This window comes from Tigriopus californicus, chromosome 8 (genome assembly GCF_007210705.1).
Source record: "Tigriopus californicus strain San Diego chromosome 8, Tcal_SD_v2.1, whole genome shotgun sequence".
Taxonomy (NCBI): Eukaryota; Metazoa; Arthropoda; class Copepoda; order Harpacticoida; family Harpacticidae; genus Tigriopus; species Tigriopus californicus.
This window is the reverse complement of record NC_081447.1, coordinates 11,310,361-11,330,114: the sequence shown is the minus strand read 5'-3', so window position 1 is coordinate 11,330,114 and position 19,754 is coordinate 11,310,361. Positions and strand designations below refer to the sequence as shown.

Genomic DNA, 19,754 nt, shown 5'->3' with positions numbered 1-19,754 from the left:
GCATTCCATTTCAGGCTTGGAATCGACTCGGGAAAGCTGGAAAGGACGGCCTACCCACGGCCTCAGAGCGTTATTTCGACACCAATGACTTGTTGAAGCGCGCCCGGGAAAAGATCCGGATCCGCACATGTTCCACATCAGACTCTGGTCCGTCCTCCGAGCCTGATAGCACGGATGGAGGCGGATTTGGAGGCGTGGGTCGAGTGGGCTCACCCAATCTCAGCTTTGAGGTGTCGAACACGCCGCCCCAAAGCATGAGCGCTCTTGCCAAACAATTAAATTGCTCCTAAAACCAGACCAGGCTAGCAATCCAATGTCCAAAGACTCCACTTGTATTTATGCAAAAGTGTGCTGCAGTTCCCTCGGATCGTTCCGGGAGGAAGAATTACCAATTTTATCCCGATTACCCCCCCGACCGAACCCCTTCCTGGGAGAAAAAAAAGACCCGTCACCCGTCCGTGACATTGGGTGTACCTATTTCGGTTCTAGACTTACTCGCTCTCCAAGGGTTTTTGGTCGGGAATGAACAGTAACCTCATTTTTTTGTGTGAGTTTTTTTTTTTTTGAGTTCTGCCACCTCGCTACTGATGACCTTGTCAAATTAATGGATGAAACGCCCACCTTGTACCTTACTCCCTTTTACAAATGATGAAAATGAGCATTGCTTTTATAAGGACTTAACAACTTAGTATCTCCCCCTCCCAATGCAAAGAGGCATTCAAAACACATCAAATCTATTATGTAGCGGAAAAAAAAGAGACCTAAATTTCACCCGTCAAGCCCAGACTGACGGTTTTTTTATCGATGATCATTCGGTTCAATCAATCCCGCCTTGTTTCGTTTTCAATGCCATTGTCCAAGACAAAAAAAACGATGAATCTCGCCTATGAAGATGACGAATACCTAACTATAATGCCTTTTTAAAGCCCGGTTCATTCACTCACCATTCCCAAAGATACGAATCAGCTATCCAATGACCCGTTTTCCCATTTTGAGCGTGTTCGCAGCCAAATGTTCGCGATAACACGTTCAAGTAACTGCAACCCTATGGTATTGAATATACAGTGATGAAAGAAACGCTATTCCGCCTTTTTTATGAATAATAAAAATGTACCATGTGTGTTCAACCTACTCGTAGTACTCTTTTCTTGTATCTGGGGTTTTAGGGTTTGAGTGTGCACCTCGCCCGGCCAAGGAAATTATCCATAACATCTTTCGTGTACAACTCCAAGGGGCAGTGTGTCATGTCCGGCATCTGATTGCTTCCCCGATTGTGGGTGTGGTTAGCGTCTAAAAGTTTCCTTGAGAGAAGTAGGGGAAGAGAATCGAACCGAGGACCTTATGTTAGGAAACAGCGCAAACCGCTACGTTACGTTTACGATTTCCAGAGATTTATTGAAGAAGCGTCGTCGAAAGTAGGGGATTAAGTATTTACAATGTATACTCTTACTCGATCAATCAGGCGATCAATCAGTCAGTCATCAGCAGCTTTCATGCGAATCAACGAATCCAAAGCGGATCGCACTTGCATCAACTTGTTCTTGGCATCTTCATCGAGATCCACGTAGTTCTGCTCGGCATCCGCTTGATTCATGGGGATCATGATGGTCTTGCCTTGGCCCAAGGGAATAGGCCAATGATCCTTTGCGGGCTTCTTGGATTTCGAGGCCTTCACCGTGGAAGCGCACACAGGACTTCCTGTAAGGCAAATGAGGATGTTACACTACCTTCTTCGAGCATCTCGCATGCTGTTCACATATGGATGTTTTCACATATGGATGTTTAGGAGATTAATGTGAAAATACTTGACGACTTTGCCTAACCCTTGACCGTGCTTTAGCACTATTAGGACAAGATATATCATATATTTATTTGTTTTTTTTTTAATGTTCGCAAAAAGAAAAAGGAAAAACTGCACAGTTTTGGATCCTCGACACGACAGCCGACGTTCTAATATTCACGGCAAAACGTCTTGGCCAAAGAAGTTCCTTGTCCCAAATTTATTTCGATCACCTAATACTATTTCAAAACTGGCGAAGGAGTATGCTTGATGATTTACGTCTGAGACTACACGTACTAGAATCAAACGACGGATGATTTCAGAATTCATGTTAAGCTTCCTTCAATGGACTGGCCTACTCATTTGGGTTTGACAGGCATCCCAGGCATCCCAGTATTAGATGGCAGACCAGGGGGCTATCCATGCATGGCTTACCGCTGAGAGAGACCAGCTTCTCATTGGGCAGGGCCAAACGGAACACGCTTTTATTAAACGGCGTGTTAACATCGAATTTGGGCGTGATCATGGGCGTGGCCAGGCTCGAAGCGGCCCGGTTCCGCTGAGCCATCACGGGCGTTTCCGTGTCCAAATGGCTGGGCGGTCCACGTTTCCGCGTGGATCGGCGCACGCCCGTGGAAGGCGGCGCCAGGGCGCCTTTAGCTCGAGCCGGGGCCGGCGTTTTCTGTCCGCCGGCCGGCCGTCCACGTTTCTGACTGGACTTGAGTTGGGCCTGAACGGCCAAATGAATCTGCTGGGCCACGGATTGACCGGGATCGAGGCTAGGGCCGTGGGTGGGGGCCCGGCCCCCGGCGGGTTTGAGCGTGGGCTGGGCGCCGGTCTGGCCGCCGGTCTGGCCCCCGACCACCTGAGCGGCCACGAGGTCGGGGAAAAAGTTGAGCTCGGCCAAGGTTTTCTTGCGCTGGCTTTTGGGGATGTTGAGAATGGCCAGATGGGTGCAAGCTTTGAGGTTCTTGAGGAAGGCATCGCGACTGGCCAGGATCCCGTCCAGTTTGGCCAGAACTAGAGGACGAAAAAAAGCCAGCCATGGATATCGATCATCACGGTGGGGCTTCGCGGGTCAGATGGATTGAGCGTGCGCCATACTTACATTGATTGTCGAAATCTTCCATGTAGGCGTTGGTGGCCATCATCTTTCGAATTGGATTTCCAATTGGAATGCGGCATGTTTGAAAATTCAGCATCAGCCCAGCGTGACCAATTCTACTTGGGACTGGAGTCAGTGCCCTGTACGGCCAAGGCGGATGTACGAATTAGGCCAAATCTTTCATATTTTTCGATCCTGGTCTGTTTTAATGAAATCATTCATTTCTTGGTGGGAGCAATTTGTTGGGCTGGGCGCTAGGTATTTCATGCTGGACCAAATGATTCGCACCCATCCACCTATACTTATTATGGCTGACTCATTTACGTTCTTCATGGTGCATGACGAGCTTTTTTTCGGCTCTGGCCCGATCTCTGAGGAATCTGACACATTTGATGGGCCCGGCTTTTGTTGACTTGACTCGGCCTGGCACCGACCCCCAACGGCCATGCTGTCCGAGTCCCCTAGCTCAGAATCCCATTTCACTGGCAAATATTCGCCACCCTGGCTCTGTTCATTTTGACACGGATTCTTTGTTTTGACGTTTACATAACAGCCTGGGTTTTGACTGACGAGAGACTGAAATGATTATCTAGACTAGACTATTGGACTAGCGACTATTCAAGCTCCCGAGTTAGACGTCGATGAGTACGGAGGCAAGTACTTTCTCGCCATTGTTGATCGTCAGACCGGTTGGAAAGCACCAAACAATCGAGAGACTGGCAGATCTTTCCGACGTGTCTTTGCACGCTTTGGCGGAAACTACGAACTGATGGCCAACCCCGATTTATTTTTTCGCAGTTTTGGCTGTTCGGTGAATAGTAGACCTCGGAATAAAAGTTGCCTTTTAAGCCGAAATAATTTATTGCTTCTGAAATGTGAGTGTTAAACTTGGCTCATTTTGTTTCAGCCAAAAAGGCCAAAAGAGGTTTAAAAAATTTAGGCTATATCTCTTTTTTCGATTTGTTATCGTTGGTGATTAGTCTAGAGACAGGAAAAACAGTTGAGTGGAAATTCCAGACGTTTGTCAAAGCTAGCGTTTTCACAATAGACACTGTTCTTGTTAGGTGAACTTGTGCTCAGACAACGATTCGCATTCAAAACTGTACAACATTGATTAGCAAAGCCATGAGACCTGAGTTAAAGAGTCCCTACTCCAAGACAACTTAGTTTTAACAAATGTCTGGAATTTACACTCAACGCCCAAAAAAACGTTTTTCGTGTTTCTAGTGATTACTATACAAAACAAAAGAACTAGTTTGGTAAAGCTCAACAGGAGTTTTACTGGATCAGTCTTTTTAGGTCAGCTGGCGGTATGGGGTCAAGGGACAACAAGGTTTCGTGAAATTCTCCTTAAACAAGTTAAATTATTCCCATCCCACGAAACATTCATTATTCTCGTATTCTTCCAATACTTTTGGATAATAGAAATTTTGGCCAAAACTTACATTCTGCAAGTTTCGCATATCCCCAACATTTCTGCAATTTATTGCATCTGCAACTTTTCAATTATGTTAGCAATATTTGACATTTTTCTCCAATATATTACGCGACTTCAACCAGTTGGGCACAGAAATATCAATATTTTTTTTGCAACTTGTGATACGCTTTTCAATTTTTTTTTGGGGGGGTGGGGGTTGTTTTTTCACGGGCTTTTCTAACTGCTACAGGGAATGTAATCCCCAGTACTATTAAAATTAAAGGTTATAATTCGCCTATTTATTACCTTCAACCTGTATATGGTATTTGATCTACCAACGAATTTGAGTTGGCAGACGCGTGCTAGTGCTTGAATGTAGGGTTGATCTGGAATGCAATCTAAAAATTTGTCCAAGTCTGACTTGAAAGGCGCAACCGGATCAACAAGGCCTACGCATTCCCTACGAATATTAGAGGGAAGCAAATTAAACAATGAAGGAGCCCGAGAAAGAAGAGAAGTGAACTTCATTGTTCAAACTAGCCCGGATTCTCGAGGACTTGAAGGTGCTCTCAAAACGGACATTAAGCCTCTATGGTCACTAGAATTGACCCTAAATCCTGGGTTGGGACAAAGCTCATAGATACATTTGAAGACTTACAGTATCAGATACCTTTTGCACCTTCTCTGAACACTGAACAGTCCCAACTTTTTTATTCTCTCCCAAAACTAGAGCTCTCTCATTCCTGTGATGTTCCTAGTGAAACATCTTTGGACTTGTTCGACCTGTTTGCAAACCTGCTGAACTCATTGGAGCCCAGATGGGTGAAGAATATTCAAGATGTCCTGGACAATCGACTTGTACAGAGTTAGCATTGTGATGCTATCTCTAGACTTAAGCATGCAATATATCCAACTACACATTTGAAAAGCTTAACCCAACTTCAAATGGATTGTTTTAGTGTGTTTTTGAACTAAAGTTTGAATAAAAATTCCAATGAATTACATGAGGTATTCATGATGGAGCCTATTTCAAATGGTGAATCCTTTGAGCCCATTTCAAATTTGCCCAAAACTGAACAGCACCCAGTCTCTAGTTGTCTGCAAAATTGCGTTTGGTGGAACAAGTCCTCCCACTTTTTTCAAGGCTTATTGATGGGCATTTCCATCCCATTGTAAGATCAGCTTTTAGTCCTCAATCTAACAGTCAGGCTGAGGTAGCACTCAAAATTCTCAAGACTGTGTTAAAAAACAGTGGATAGATGGGAAGCTGAACTGCAAAGCCTTTGATGCCTCCCTGCCAGAATGCAGAAATATTCCCTGTGAAGATGGCATGTCTCTGGCCCAGTGGCGCTTTGATCATTGTCTATGAACCAGATAACCAGCCCATCAGTCTTCTTGTCAGGAGATGTTTGTGAACAACTGTGGTCTGGCCATGAAGAAATGTGTTTGTCGTGAAAGGGACAGACTCCATTATGACCAGGCTTCAAAAGGCCTTAAGCCTCTATGATGGGAACCAAAGTCTGGATATTTAATTCTATTTTGAAATATTGGAACTAAGGTGCACAGGTGCAATTAGTTTGTAATAGTGGCAGATTGTACGTGATTGTGATTGGAATGTGCCACAAATCTAAAACCGCCATTTTCTATGTCTATTAGGAGACATGGTTACAGCAGTGGATGACAATGCTTAACTTACACCAGTCCATCACCATCAAAAAGAGGTTCCTGGATCCTGTTGTTGTTGTTGTCCAATGGATGTTGGCAATAATGGTGTTTTTCCCTTCAGCTAAACGTATGTTCCACCCTGTTTTGTGCAAGCAATTGCCCCTTTGTTTGAATATTTTATTGATGATCAGATGTGCACAGAACATTTAGTGCATAAAAATACATCATTGCTTCAATAGAGGTTTTCAAGTTGGTGTTATTAATTTCACTATCTCTATTATTCTGGCAACTGCTCTCTTGATAAATGCGTTAGATTGGAGACAATCTTGGCATTTATTCACTTTGGCCAAGGCATGGTCAAGTCAACACATTTTGTACTTGTGTTAGTATTAGAAAAGACTTATGTATATTATGAGACATGGAACTTAACCTAACCTGCCCTAATATTATGTTATGTTTTACACTTTCTCTAGCAAGGGTCCCTATCCTGCGGGACTTGGATATGAGTGCCCATAACCCTGTAGGGCTTGGACACAACAGTCCCTAATCATGCAGGGCTTGGTTGCAAGAGTCTTACAAATAACCCCATGTATATCTTACCATTTTGATCCAAAATCTGAAAAAGTCCCCACATCATTCCCCATCATTCAAAACACCAAACCATTGCCTAACAAGCATCATAACTTTGAAAGCCTTCAGAGTTGAAAGCTTTTTTGGCATAAATTCTAAGATGTTTAAAGCTGAACTTCATTTCTAACCTGCTGATGTTACTTTACTCACATTTTTTACATGGAAAAACGTACATGCACCAGATGCACCTCCACATCCACTCAAACCAATCACACCTAATTTTTCTTTGAGAGAAGAAATGTTGTAATAATGAAATCCACACAAGAGTATATTTGCAACTCTGCCAAATTATGGTGTATTCTCCATCGTGCTCCAATTGTTGATTCAATCTCAAAAATCTGGTTAGGATAATCTGTGGTAAATGCCAGTTTTGCGTATGCCACAAATAGTGTATGGAAGTCCAGTGAATTCAACTCAAGTGGAAAAGTTTGAACGTCTGCTAGCGAGGTTTTGTAGAGCTACGCGTTACTGCCTGATCAGATGCATTCCCGTTGTGAGAGTGCTCAATGAATTCTGACTTCATGTTAAAGCACTCGATAGGGGGATAACGTAAAACTAAAACGTCTTCTTGCGAGGTTTCAGAGAGCCTTCTCCTCAAGTTCTCAAGTACCAGTTCTCCATGGGTTATCTGGCAGCACTCAAACCACTCCAACGGACTTTTGGAGTCCAATTTTGTTACTTTAATTGCGTGATTGCAAAAATGTGACATTGCGTTAAAAGGAAGCTTTGACGCATTCTTTGCCACAATTATAAACCAATAAGGCTTCGTTTGAGGTAGCTACAACAATTAGATGTGCAAAGGTGAAAAAATAATTTCTATCTTAAAACAAAGTTACCAATTGTAGTTAAGAAGTGTAGTAAATTGGTACTCTACTTCAACCACCCTGATATTATTCACTTTCAACTTTCAAAATTACAAGACCAAGCCCAGCCAGCCACAGACAAAGAGGAAAGAAACAGAGTGGCACTTAATATGTTCTACGATTATAGACAATAGTCATGTTTAAAGTTGAAGACGGCTTACTCAGTTTCATACATGTGTACCAAGCAAACATCCACGAAAGCCTGGTGGACTTATGAAAAGGGGCTGTTTTACCTTGTTCCTAAGAGGAAGGTCCTTAGATATGTTGGCTCATGTTAATGATGGTTAATGATTTTTGACAAGCTATAGCACCATTCTAAGTTTGTGAAGGGAGGAAAAAGTCATTCAAACGAATTCATACAGAGAGTGGATGATGCTGGTCACATTTGACATCTCTACACTCAATCCGTTCCTATGGCATCAACCCAGTCTCAAAAGGGACGCATGCTAGGTGGGCGTAAAATAAGCCCATGATCTTCTGGGGCCATGACTCATGGTGTGGAGGATGGCATCGACTATACTGGTCTATTTAACGCAATGTTGCCAATTGATAATCACGTAGCTAAAGTACCTAAATCGGACTCCAAAAATCGGTGTGACTAAGAAACAGCCTTGGTCTGAGACCGACGAGTTACGTGATTCGTTTCAAGGACGCCTCCTCCTCCTCTTCTCGCTTCTCCGGATCCATAACCCGCTCACTAACCCCCGTGGCCAGTGGAGCTCGACCAGGATCGGGCCACCGGGCCTCCGCCGACCTGCAGTGCTTCGTAATCTCGGACATTGGGCCGGAATTGATGGGTGCCTGTCTGAGATCGCCTGACCAGTAAAGGTTAAGGGCGGGACCGACTTCATGGATGGATGGACCAGCCCACGCCTAAGCCCGCGCCCAGTGCCTTCGATCGGGCCGCCGGAGAGCACGCTCCCGGCTCGGCGGGTGGCACGAGCTTAGTGGGCGAGTGTTTGGAACTGCGTCCACGGGGCCACTCGGCCATTTCCCGCTGGTCCACGGCCTCCTCCACAGCCTCCTCCTCGACCACCTCCTCGGGCTCGGGCCACGGGGAGCACGCCCGTTTGTTGGGCCCGGCCCACCGGAGCCCCGGCCGTTCGCCGACCCGCGTAGGCTTGACCGATTGTTGGAGTGGAAGGAACGCCGATCAAGTGGACGGGCCGGTCCCAGCCGTCACGGCCTTAGGCTCGAACTCGTCGCCCTCAACCTCCGGGTAAGTCATCGAACACCCACCGGGTCTGAGGGTCTGAACGTCTTAGGATAAAGGCGGGGCCTTAACGGCTTTGGTGGGTTGACCCCTAGCTTTTAAGCTCCAACTTCTATGAACAATCAGCCAAAGGATCAAGGGTTTGAAACACGTTTTTCGATCCGCCAATTGAAGAAAATGCTTATCTAACATCAAGCCATGAATAATGCATTGATGATTCGATTCGAGTAAAATCATGTCATAATCTCGTTCATTCGTGGCTATCAAGCACGTTTGTTGGTAGAAAACATTTACATTCAGTAGATTTGGTGTAGTTCAAACACCACCCAGTATTACTGATTATTTTTAAAATAGATTGCCAATTCATAACCACTTTGGCCTTACTTGAAACTACTTATCAAGCTCCACTTGAGATAACTATATTGTATTGGCCGACTACCTCAAGGCCGCCATTTCTCACCTCAAAAAAACACGGGCCCTGAACCTCGTCTTACCTGTCAAATTTGCCCCCCACGCCTGGTCATCCCATGCACCCGCCAGTTCTGTCTAGGTATTGCACTTCCCGGCCCGTGCCCCTCCCACGACCTCCCCCCCTCCCCTTGAGCCTTCCAGGGCCTAGCTCTGAATTCCCCGGTAGCTAGCTCCCCATTCTGACTCACACCCAATCTGACTCGTCGAGCTTGGCTCATAATCTCTAGATTTAATGACGGAGGCCTATTGTACCTATTCCTTCCGGCAGGCCTACCGTCCCTTTCTACTACAGTTCTACTTCCTACTAGCGTGTATTCCTTCTTCCTGAATGAGAAAGTCGATACGGAGAGCTGGCTCAAACAATCAATCGAGTCAGTCTACCCAGTCTCGGTTGTAGTGAGTAGAAGAGAGTGACTGACGGACGGACTGGATGTGCGTGAATCTCGGCCCGCCAGAGCCTCCCGTCCTCCAACACATGCTGACGTCTTTCATCCCATCCAGCTCGTTTCATTGTCGCACTTGTATCGTTTTGTGCTTCAAGAAACTCCATACCATTCGTCGAGTTCAACGCTAAAAAACGAAGCCCATGTCTCGTTGTTGGCCCAAATAACTCGAGGAGCATTCACAGCTAGCCAGCCAAAGAGAGAGAGATAAGCTAGGTGCCAGCTTCCCCCTTCCTGTCTTCATGTCCCGCTGGCCGGTGGTCACGTTCAGTTCAGCTCCGTCCGACGTCATGTACCAAAGCTTTGGCGGGCCTCACGAGGATCCGGACCGGGCATCGTCGGACCGCATCCCCTTGCACGCTTTGACCTCCCCCGATTCGACCAGTCTGGATTCCTTGACGCCCGCCGCCCACTCAACCCCGTCCTCCGGCGAGCACCGCCGCTTAATTGGCGCTACCGCGGCCAAGTCCACGTACGCTTTACTCTCGTCCGATTCGGCCCCCCGTCCCCCTAGGTCAGATTAGCCAGAGTACCTTGGAGGTGGTGGGACGGCGACCCAGAAGTGGCATGTGTATTTCACGGCTAACGGTGTGCGTGCTCATTTCAGGCGGATGTCTCGCTCTATGTGGCCCTCGTTTTGCTGTCGGAAACGGGAGTTCACCTCCCGGACCGTTTGGATTGGGCGGGATTGCCTCCAGAAATTCCCGCCCAATGTGATCCGAAATCAGAAATATAGTGTGTTCACGTTTGTGCCGCGGGTAAGTCCATGACTATCCTGGCTGTTCCCTATACGCTGGAAACTCAAATGATGCGTCGGGCTTACCACCGTCTTTCCTCTCTCTCTCTTACAGGTATTGTACAACCAGTTCAAGTTCTTTTTGAACTTGTTCTTCCTGCTCATGGCGTGTAGTCAGTTCATCCCGCAACTCCGGATCGGCTATCTCTACACTTATTGGGGCCCCCTGGGCTTTGTCATCTCTATCGCCATGATTCGCGAAGCCATCGATGACTTCCGACGCTTCAAGCGCGATCGTGAAGTCAATCGCTTCCGTTATGTGAAACTCACGCCTCGTGGCAAAGTGTCCGTCACCAGTGCCGAGATCAAAGTGGGCGATATCGTGTTCGTCGAGAAGGGCCACCGAGTCCCCGCGGATATGGTGTTGCTGAAAACCACGGAGCATGCCGGATCGTGTTTTGTGCGCACCGATCAATTGGACGGTGAGACCGATTGGAAGCTCAAAATCGCCGTGCCCATGACTCAGAAAGCCAGCACGGACGAGGCCGTCTTGAATGTGGAGGCTTCGATCTACGCCGAGAAGCCGCAAAAGGACATTCACAGTTTCATTGGAAAGATCACGTGCGTCAACATTAACGGCCATGAGGCCGAGGAGTCCCTCAATATCGAGAACACCCTGTGGGCCAATACTGTGGTGGCCAGTGGGAAAGCTCTTGGCATCGTGATCTACTCGGGTCCCGAGTGTCGAGCCACCATGAACAATTCCACGCCCCGGTCCAAAGTGGGCCTTTTGGATCAAGAGTTGAATCAACTCACCAAAGTAAGCTATGACATCCTTGAAGGCCAATGAATGAAAGTACCTTGACCTCGGACCCCTTTTCTAGCTCCTTTTTGCGGCCACTCTGGCGCTCTCCTTCATTCTCATGTGTTTGAAGGGCTTTGATGGCCCTTGGTATTTCTACTTGTTCCGATTCGTCTTGCTCTTCTCGTATCTGATTCCCATCAGTTTGCGCGTTAACTTGGACATGGGCAAGATCTTCTATTCCTGGCACATTCAACGCGATCGCGATATCCCGGGCACCGTGGCCAGATCCACCACCATCCCTGAGGAGTTGGGCCGTATCAACTACTTGCTCTCCGACAAAACAGGCACACTCACCCAGAATCAGATGGTCTTCAAGAAGCTTCACTTGGGTACAGCCGCCTATTCCTTGGACACATTCGACGAGGTAGGCTAAAACAATCCACCATCATCCGACTAATCAATGCCATTGTTAATTCAACCTTCCTGCTTAAGGTATCGCAAAACCTGACCAGCTACTACAGAGCGTACCCCAAATCTGGCGAATCGACTGGACAAAAGAGTCGAATGCGGAAAACGGCCACCACTCGTATTGGCGAAGCTGTCAAGGCCTTGGCTCTGTGTCATAATGTCACGCCCGTGTTTGAGGACGAATCCTCCGAACAAGACCAACAATCCGAGGCCGACCGGCAGAGTGTCTTGTCGAGGGGCGTGGTCACGTATCAAGCGGCCAGTCCGGACGAGGTGGCCTTGGTCACTTGGTCAGAGGCCATGGGTCTGGCGCTCGTCGACCGAAATCTCAGCTCGATGAAGTTGCGCACTCCCAACGGGCAAATCGTGAGCTACTCCATCCTTCAGATCTTTCCCTTCACATCCGAGAGTAAACGGATGGGCATCATCGTCCGAGTGAGTGGCTGTTTACTATAACGAATTCATCCAACGATTCACGAGTTGATACTAATGTATGGTTTCGTATTCGTTATTTTAGGATGATCTAACGAATGAGATCGTCTTCTACGTCAAAGGAGCCGACACCGTCATGACTTTTATTGTTCAATACAACGATTGGTTGGAAGAGGAAGTGGACAATATGGCCCGGGAAGGACTTCGTACATTGGTGGTGGCCAAAAAGACTCTGCATGCGGATCAATATCACGACTTTGAGGTAGGATCTGCTGGATGCGTCTCATTGCCATGTTATTTACTCGTACGTTTGTCTCCAGCAACGATACAATGCCGCCAAATTATCAGTGGTGAATCGATCTGCCCAAGTGGCGGCCGTGATCGAGTCCTTGGAAAGAGACATGGAGCTCCTGTCCGTGACTGGTGTGGAAGACAAACTCCAAGACAACGTTCGAAACACATTGGAGGTGCTCCGAAATGCCGGGATCAAAGTCTGGATGTTGACCGGGGACAAACTGGAAACGGCCACTTGTATCGCCAAGAGTTCCAGGTTAATCCTCATCCATATTGTAGAATCTGAAAAACAACCTAACTAAGACCTCGTTTCTTGTCCTCCAGGTTGGTCTCCCGAACCCAGAACATTCACATCTTCAGGACAGTCACATCTCGTGCGGAAGCCCATCAAGAGTTGAACGCATTCCGCCGGAAGCAAGATGCCGCCTTGGTGATTAAAGGAGACTCGCTCGAGATCTGCTTGGAGTTCTACGAGCACGAGTTCATGGAACTCGTCACGGCTTGTCCAGCCGTGGTTTGCTGTCGTTGCTCTCCCGAGCAAAAGGCCCAAGTTGTCAGACTCATCGGAGCACATACCGGCAAAATCACCGCCGCCATCGGTAAGCTTAGATTGACAAACGCAATCCACAGTTCAAAGCCTTGGGATAATTCAAATTTTGGGCCTGTGTAGGTGACGGAGGAAATGACGTATCGATGATTCAAGCCGCATGTGCGGGGATCGGTATTGTTGGTAAGGAGGGCATGCAAGCCTCCTTGGCCGCTGATTTCTCGTTGACCCAATTCTCGCACGTGGCTCGGCTCATGTTGGTTCACGGCCGAAACAGTTACAAAAGGAGTGCCTCTCTGAGTCAATTCGTGATCCATCGGGGTCTCATCATCACCACCATGCAGGCTATCTTCTCGGCCGTGTTCTACTTCTCGTCCGTATCACTCTATCAGGGCTTTCTGATGGTGGGCTATGCCACTGTATACACCATGTTCCCCGTGTTCTCTCTCGTCCTGGATCGAGATGTGCCCGGACGAACTGCCCTTACGTATCCCGAGCTTTACAAAGACTTGACCAAAGGCAGGTCATTGTCCTACAAGACGTTCTTCGTGTGGAACCTCATCAGCATTTACCAAGGTGATCCGCGGAAATGGTAGTTTTTAACATGAAATAATCTGCTGTTCTATGTTGGCGTTTTGTTCGATCCTTTTTGTCTTTGATCCGTTCGTAACGTCTCGTCGGCAATTTCAGGTGGAGTCATCATGTTTGGTGCCCTACTTCTCTTTGAGGATGAATTCATTCACGTGGTCTCGATTTCATTCACGGCCTTGATCATGACCGAATTAATCATGGTGGCTTTGACCATCCGAACTTGGCACCTGCTCATGGTGCTGGCGGAGTTGCTTTCCATCGTTATCTACATTCTATCCCTCGTCATCTTGAAAGATTACTTCGGTATGTTTGAAAGCTAAATAGCGAATCGAACACGCATTCCCAATCTTCGAGTATGCGGTTCCCGCACGATGTTTTTACTATCATTGTTACAGATGCGGAATTCATTCGAACGACAGATTTTCTGTGGAAAACTATGGTGATCACGGCCGTGTCGTGCCTGCCCTTGTACATCATCAAGATTCTTCGAAAGCGATTCTCGCCTCCATCTTATGTCAAGTTGTCCTAAGGGCACCCCACAGCACGTGGTCTGTGATATCTGAAAGGTCTTGTACGAAGCCAAAAGAAGAGGCATAATGATAAAAACTTCATTCCATATACTTCATCACATGCAGGGTAAATTTTCTACCAAGATCTTATTATGGATGGTATTAATCATTTCATGAACATATTCTTCAGCATAATTTTACAACGCTCTGAATGAGTAGAGAATATTTCCGTTTCAATACATTAGACTTGACCCTAACCGGATTTGCAGTTTCGTCATTTACTTCCAACCAAGCGCTCAATACTAAAAGGATGATAATGGCGGAGATCGGCTTTGGTCTCGGAATTTGTAAAGGAGTTCGTCTCGGGAACGGTTGTGGATTTGGTCAGTGAGAGATTTTTAGGATATAACTGGTGAGGCGGTGGCTCCTGCGATGCCAACTGAAGCGGCCGAGAACTTACATTGGCAAGCTCTTCAAAGGTTTTGATTTTCCGCTTCCGGCGCCTGGAAAAGTGAGATAGATTTGTCAATCTCTCATCCTCAAGTGCTTCGTAAGCAAGTACGCAGATTTCGATTTTGTCGAGGATTAAAAATTCTCAAGCAAGTCTTCTTTAAATGAGACTGGCATTTGATCGCCACAACTACGTTTCATCATGTAATGTCATCATGTAAACCTGCAAATCTACAAATCTACAAATAGTCCAATGGCAAATATGTTGCAAATATGCATTATCAAAGAATAACAATTTAATATTCAGCTCGAACGTACGGTTGTATCAAAGGTTATGCTTTCTCAAGCCTCGCTACATAACTCTACACCTAATGAATGAGTTTGTGATAATCAGTAAGGTCCTTTATTTGCAACGTCACACGGCCCACAGAAAACGGGAAGAGGCACGGTAGATTGCTAAATAAACTGCTCTTGCCTTCCCTTGAAAGCAATTTCTTTTCCGGACATTATGTGACCCGGGGCATCAATCATAAATAGGATTTTGATAGAATTAGTCAAAAATAACACAAACGCATTATAATTCAAAAAAGGAATTGGCCCAATCGGCCCTTTATTTGGTAGAGGCTGAATGACAAAGCGCCCACTGAAGTTTAGAACGAAAAACATATTTATGTTTAAAATAACATATATTCCTCTACAATCAGAGGCACCAGTGGGAAATTGCAATCTGATAAACGACATGGTGGATGGCGAGTGTTTGAGGTGAAAAGCTTTAAACAAGTATGGCGTCACCCAAACACCATAATTCGATTTTTTTTTTTCAAATATTTTTTTCATGATTTCAAAACGCATCAAGCTGTGATTGAAGCAAAGCTATTTATTAATATTAAGAAACTACAAGTATGGATAGAGCATATTGCTTGTTTATTTGCTTTATATATTTTTCTAAGGTTATACTATTTCAAAGTTATACCCATAATCTGTTCTGCTGGTTTTTAGAGAGTTATCTTTACTACATGTACTACCATGGGACTATTCGTAAGTACCACATTGCTACCACTTGCTGGATTTGGCAAGGATCAATTCCTTGAAATGGTCGAAGCTCAAAAGGTTCCCCCTCTATTATATCCTTATAACCTGGGTACAATCTTTATAAATCGACCATTATGAGGGTTATAAAATACACATAATATGTTACATTTCGTTTGAAGCACCCTGTAGAGTCCAGGAAAAGACTCATGGCTAAGCTGGCACCTCATATACCGTATATGTTACTGGATCACATCTGAGGGTGTTAAGTATACTGCACTTCTTGAATGCTACCATTTTACCTCGTGTATGAGAAAACACTCGTATCATCATCATTAGGGCCGGCCAAAACTTGCATATAAATATGGTCTTTATTGACAGCATAAAAAAATCACCTGAATTTACACAAAAAATTGCAATTACAAGGTGTATTCTGCCATGATAGCTTCCAGCACCAGAATTTGAACTAACTATACCTGGGCAGAAGATTCTTGCATTGTCGCCTCTTAAATTGATCGGCTTCACCAACATCTTGCATGATAATATAAGTTAAAGTTCAGCAACAGCAAATTGAAAATGTGAGAATGATGCCATTACACAACAAACTTGCTTTTAAGAATAAGTGTCATTACATGTTAGATACGCGTATAAGAGAACGGTGCTTTGATCCAGCTCGGCTGCTTTCAAATAGCATTTGAAGTGACATTGAATGCAAATGCAAATATTTACAGGTATGCCATTTGTCAATGTTATAATTAATTTAAACCTCAATTAGTGTCGAATTGCAGTTGAAGTAATCAATACATGCATTTTAAGCACTTTCATATCCTACTCTATTTTACATTATTAATCATTTCTTTACTTTAAACCATCTGACGGGATGCATCAAATTGGCCGCCACTTCACCTATTTTCATATTTTGAAATTACGCGCGTTTGTTGTTTAAAACTGAAAGATCGAATTGAGCTGGCTTAGCCTACAAGTCCAAGTGCCTAATGCTCACCGATAATTGCCGTGTTCGAACATTTCCGAGGCGGACGTGGCCAGAGTCCAGTAAGCACCTTTGCCGGACTTTTTTCGATCCCTGGGCAACTTCACGAAGCACTCATTCAAGCTCAAGTTGTGGCGGATTGAGTTTTGCCAACCCTGCCGATTGTGTAGGTAATAGGGGAACCGGGACATGATGAACTGATAGATCTCGTTAAGGGTCATCTTTCGACTCGGACTAGATGAAATGGACATGGCAATGAGCGCAATGTACGAGTACGGAGGCTTCTGCCAAGGCTCGTTGTACGAGAATTCCGGAGGCGAGTAGATGGGCGAACTAAACGGGTAGGCTCCGTGCACCATGAGTCCATAGTTTGGGCCCTTGTAGGAGGCGTGGCAAGGCGTGGGTGATAAAGGGTGGGCACTGGGTGGACGATGAAAGTGTGGATGATGATGATGATGATGATAAGGAGATGAGTCCAGGTAGAGAGACAGGTCCATGACTGCAGGTGGGTCTTTCTCCGCTGATCAACTGACAGGTCCTTCGTCCTTTTTTTGTGGACCGCGACTTGATGATGGAACCTTATTTTGGGTACAAACTACAAACGTGGTCACGCACACTTTTATGGACTTCTCAGCTCAACGGACATCATTCGGACCAATGGAATTTTTACAGGAGGTTCAACCTTGACAACAGGTTTTAAGAAACACACATCGTCTTAATTCTGCTAGTGACGCTCGTGCTCCAAATATTTGATTCGCCAACTCTCAAGAGAAAGTAACCCATCCATGTCCACCGTCGTCCATGAACAAGTCCAGTTCACAAAGAGACCGAATCATTTGTGTATTTTCCTATGGCTTTCAATGTTTGTTGAGTTACCAAAGTCACACAAAGTGGCTTCTTTAGGTTTTTTTCTGCAACTCGTTGGCTGGATTCTCGTGACCAAACAAGCTCCCTAAGATTGCATCAATCATATAGCACCTCACACTGGTGGATAATAAATCCGACATCATAGTAGATCATGGCAAGGTTTGCACTAATTTCGATCGATATTGCATCCTGCTTTAAACGTCAGAATCCGGCTTTTTTTTTGTTTAACACCGAATTTTTGGGGAGATGCAGAAGGAGAAAGAGAGAGGAGAGAGAAGATAGTAAGAAGCCGAAAAGGAACTGGAATCATCAGGATCCTGGTGGGTGGTGCGACGTTCCAATGGCGTTGGGTGTTTATGTAAATTCGCCGCCCAAGCTCCCTCCTCTCTTGCCCATTAGGCCAATCAGTGTTTTTGTTTGACTCCAAAGTTACATTTAACTCTCTGAGGCCTGGTGAGCCATCATCATGATGGCATGTCCCTCTTGTGTTGTACTCGCTCGACGTCTGGAGTGACGACGTCAATTCGCACGATCACCCAAAGCAATATGTAGTTTCCAGACTTCCTTGGGTATTACTATTGGTATGATGGCTTTCTGACTGATTAATCTCGTCAAGATTGTTCATGGTCCAGAAAGCATTGGTCGAGTGGGGCACGTAAGTCAGCGTCCAAGGCTGTGAGCCCATCTATGATGGAGTTGTGCAGGCATACAATGAAGGACAGACGTTGTTCAATTTGCTTACATTCTTGACGTTCCAAACAGAGCTTGAGGCTGCCCACACCCATCAGCCGGCTTGATGGCTCCCTACTTCAAATGCAATGATTTCAGCCATTCACGTTACGTGTTTTCAAGGACGCTTGTTATTTATTAGTCCGGGGATTTTCTTCTTTGAAAATAAAAGGGCATCTTTGGCGCGTAAAAATAGTACTTGGGTGGAGTTAAGCCGAGGAGGGTTCAAGCCCATTCTTCCATCATTTTCAATCAAATCATGATGTCCAATCCTCCATTAAAGTCCGATTTTCTTCCCTCAAAGGATAATAGAGAAAATCCCTCTTGAATTGGTCACACGCCCAAAACGAGGATCCGATATCCCAGCCCCATCTTTGTCCTACTCAACGAGCACAAAGGAACATTGCCTTTGTCTGGCCCTTTTAAACTCGGCTCAAGACAACCTCTCGTCGGTCCTGGGTGAAAAACAACGAAACCATTCGGCCAATATCTCAATCCGCCGCGCCGAGATTCGTTCGAGATGGTAAAAGCAGATTTGCGACTCAATTTCATCGGTCATATACATGATGCACTATTGTGCCTGTCCAATCGAATTTTCCGACCCATTTCTGCCTCTCTGGTTGGACATTTATGAATGGCATTTCTCGTCCAATGTAAACAGGATGCATCGGGAAAAAATGCTCGAGTGGCTTTGTGCCCAAGATGAGCTCTTGAGATTCCCATGGAAATCTGGCCCCGTCCCCGTTTTCCTGGGGTCTTGCTTGACACCTCACCATTCAATTACGGGGCAATAAAGGAAACCGGGCTTGCAAGATCACACCTCGCCCAGATTCATAGGTTTCATACCTAGGAGAGTCGCCGGCAGCCATTCATACCAGATATGAGCACATTTGCAGGTCTTGGGCGTTTTAATTTAAACTACATGAGGGCACAATAAAGTTCGAAAGTCGTTTGAGTCCAAGTATGCATTCATAGCTATGCATGGGATTTGGGTGTGTATGAATCTCTTGGGTTAGTCTGGCCATGTTCACATGTCCAAGTTGTCAAGAAATATGAAATATCTTTCCAACGTCAGGGCTTACGTCTTGAGGTCCTAGACAGCCCTAAATCCCGGGATCTGGAGGATAATTCAAAACCTATTAGATATGTGAGAATTGTCGCCAAAAACGGGGTTGTTGAGACTAGAGATTGATGGACGGCTGATGCTTCTTCATCACTTCAATTCTGTTTGCGTCTTCCGTGCCCAGGGTGACCATTGGCAATAGTAATAATGCCAAAGGGTGCAAATGTTTTGAGTAGATAAGGTTGAACAAAGAGTGGAATTTATCTCTGCCTCGCTGAAATGAGACAGACATTCCCCCCCAACATCATCTCGCCCCATCATCTAGAGCCACAATACGGTTTAATCCGTTTCACAAAGAGAGTCAGAGTGATTTGCATTTGGCAATCAACGGGATGATGACAACTCCCAAATTGAACGCCAATCCATCACTCTCATCCAGTTCCATTCACAAAGCTGATAACTGCTTATCATTATTGATTCCGTACCATCGTGGCCAGGTGAGAGTGGTGGGGCATTCCAACCATTCCCTGGTCGAACCATTGCGATTGCGATGGTTCAAATGTGCTTCTTGTGAGGTACCATCAAGTCACCAATCCTAAGTATCAACACTTCAACCAGCAACGGGGATGAGTTCTCGCTTCCGTTGAGGTTGAGAA

The 19,754-nt window shown here is 45.7% G+C and overlaps 4 protein-coding genes across 8 annotated transcripts in view; 2 read left to right on the top strand and 2 right to left on the bottom strand.

The window, feature by feature from the left end:
• The window catches only part of LOC131885288 (uncharacterized), a 28,348-nt gene extending 27,217 nt beyond the window's left edge, over positions 1-1,131 (top strand). For 2 of the 3 annotated variants that reach the window (XM_059233303.1, XM_059233304.1), the window contains one exon: positions 15-1,131. In XM_059233303.1, coding sequence (XP_059089286.1) covers positions 15-290 — 276 coding nt within the window. In that variant the 3' untranslated portion in view covers positions 291-1,131. The remainder of the gene's footprint in view (positions 1-14) is intronic. The other variant, XM_059233305.1, reaches the window with a different exon arrangement.
• A 243-nt stretch (positions 1,132-1,374) lies between these two features.
• Positions 1,375-3,017, bottom strand: LOC131885294 (uncharacterized). Its single transcript, XM_059233312.1, has 3 exons — positions 2,889-3,017; positions 2,216-2,800; positions 1,375-1,698 (listed from the first exon to the last, which is right to left on the bottom strand). Exons 1-3 carry the CDS (start codon positions 2,980-2,982, stop codon positions 1,475-1,477), a joined length of 903 nt encoding a protein of 300 aa, XP_059089295.1. The 5' UTR covers positions 2,983-3,017; the 3' UTR covers positions 1,375-1,474.
• A 5,068-nt stretch (positions 3,018-8,085) lies between these two features.
• LOC131885289 (probable phospholipid-transporting ATPase IIA) lies at positions 8,086-14,229 on the top strand. 3 transcript variants are annotated; one of them, XM_059233306.1, is made up of 11 exons: positions 8,086-8,679; positions 10,195-10,345; positions 10,439-11,143; positions 11,208-11,552; positions 11,621-12,031; positions 12,114-12,290; positions 12,349-12,578; positions 12,647-12,921; positions 12,993-13,445; positions 13,560-13,763; positions 13,856-14,229. In XM_059233306.1, exons 1-11 carry the CDS (start codon positions 8,318-8,320, stop codon positions 13,987-13,989), a joined length of 3,447 nt encoding a protein of 1,148 aa, XP_059089289.1. In that variant the 5' UTR covers positions 8,086-8,317; the 3' UTR covers positions 13,990-14,229. The 3 variants fall into 3 exon arrangements, with proteins under 3 accessions (XP_059089289.1, XP_059089290.1, XP_059089291.1); XM_059233307.1 differs by lacking the exon at positions 8,086-8,679 and adding an exon at positions 9,619-10,101; XM_059233308.1 differs by lacking the exon at positions 8,086-8,679 and adding an exon at positions 9,621-10,059.
• LOC131885295 (forkhead box protein L1-like) lies at positions 14,221-19,241 on the bottom strand. Its single transcript, XM_059233313.1, has 2 exons — positions 16,452-19,241; positions 14,221-14,472 (listed from the first exon to the last, which is right to left on the bottom strand). The coding sequence occupies exons 1-2, from the start codon at positions 16,934-16,936 to the stop codon at positions 14,244-14,246; spliced, it is 714 nt and encodes a 237-aa protein (XP_059089296.1). The 5' UTR covers positions 16,937-19,241; the 3' UTR covers positions 14,221-14,243.
• Between the last annotated feature and the right edge of the window lie 513 nt (positions 19,242-19,754).

Coding starts and splice junctions, on each gene's coding strand:
- LOC131885294 (XM_059233312.1), bottom strand. CDS start 2,982: ATGCTGAATTTTCAAACATGCCGCATTCCAATTGGAAATCCAATTCGA. Junction 2,801..2,888: donor GGAAGATTTCGACAATCAAT/GTAAGTATGGCG, acceptor TTCGTCCTCTAG/TTCTGGCCAAACTGGACGGG. Junction 1,699..2,215: donor GAAGCTGGTCTCTCTCAGCG/GTAAGCCATGCA, acceptor TTTGCCTTACAG/GAAGTCCTGTGTGCGCTTCC.
- LOC131885289 (XM_059233306.1), top strand. CDS start 8,318: ATGGACCAGCCCACGCCTAAGCCCGCGCCCAGTGCCTTCGATCGGGCC. Junction 10,346..10,438: donor TGTTCACGTTTGTGCCGCGG/GTAAGTCCATGA, acceptor TCTCTCTTACAG/GTATTGTACAACCAGTTCAA. Junction 11,144..11,207: donor AGTTGAATCAACTCACCAAA/GTAAGCTATGAC, acceptor CCCCTTTTCTAG/CTCCTTTTTGCGGCCACTCT.
- LOC131885295 (XM_059233313.1), bottom strand. CDS start 16,936: ATGGACCTGTCTCTCTACCTGGACTCATCTCCTTATCATCATCATCAT. Junction 14,473..16,451: donor TTCGAACACGGCAATTATCG/GTGAGCATTAGG, acceptor TCACTTTTCCAG/GCGCCGGAAGCGGAAAATCA.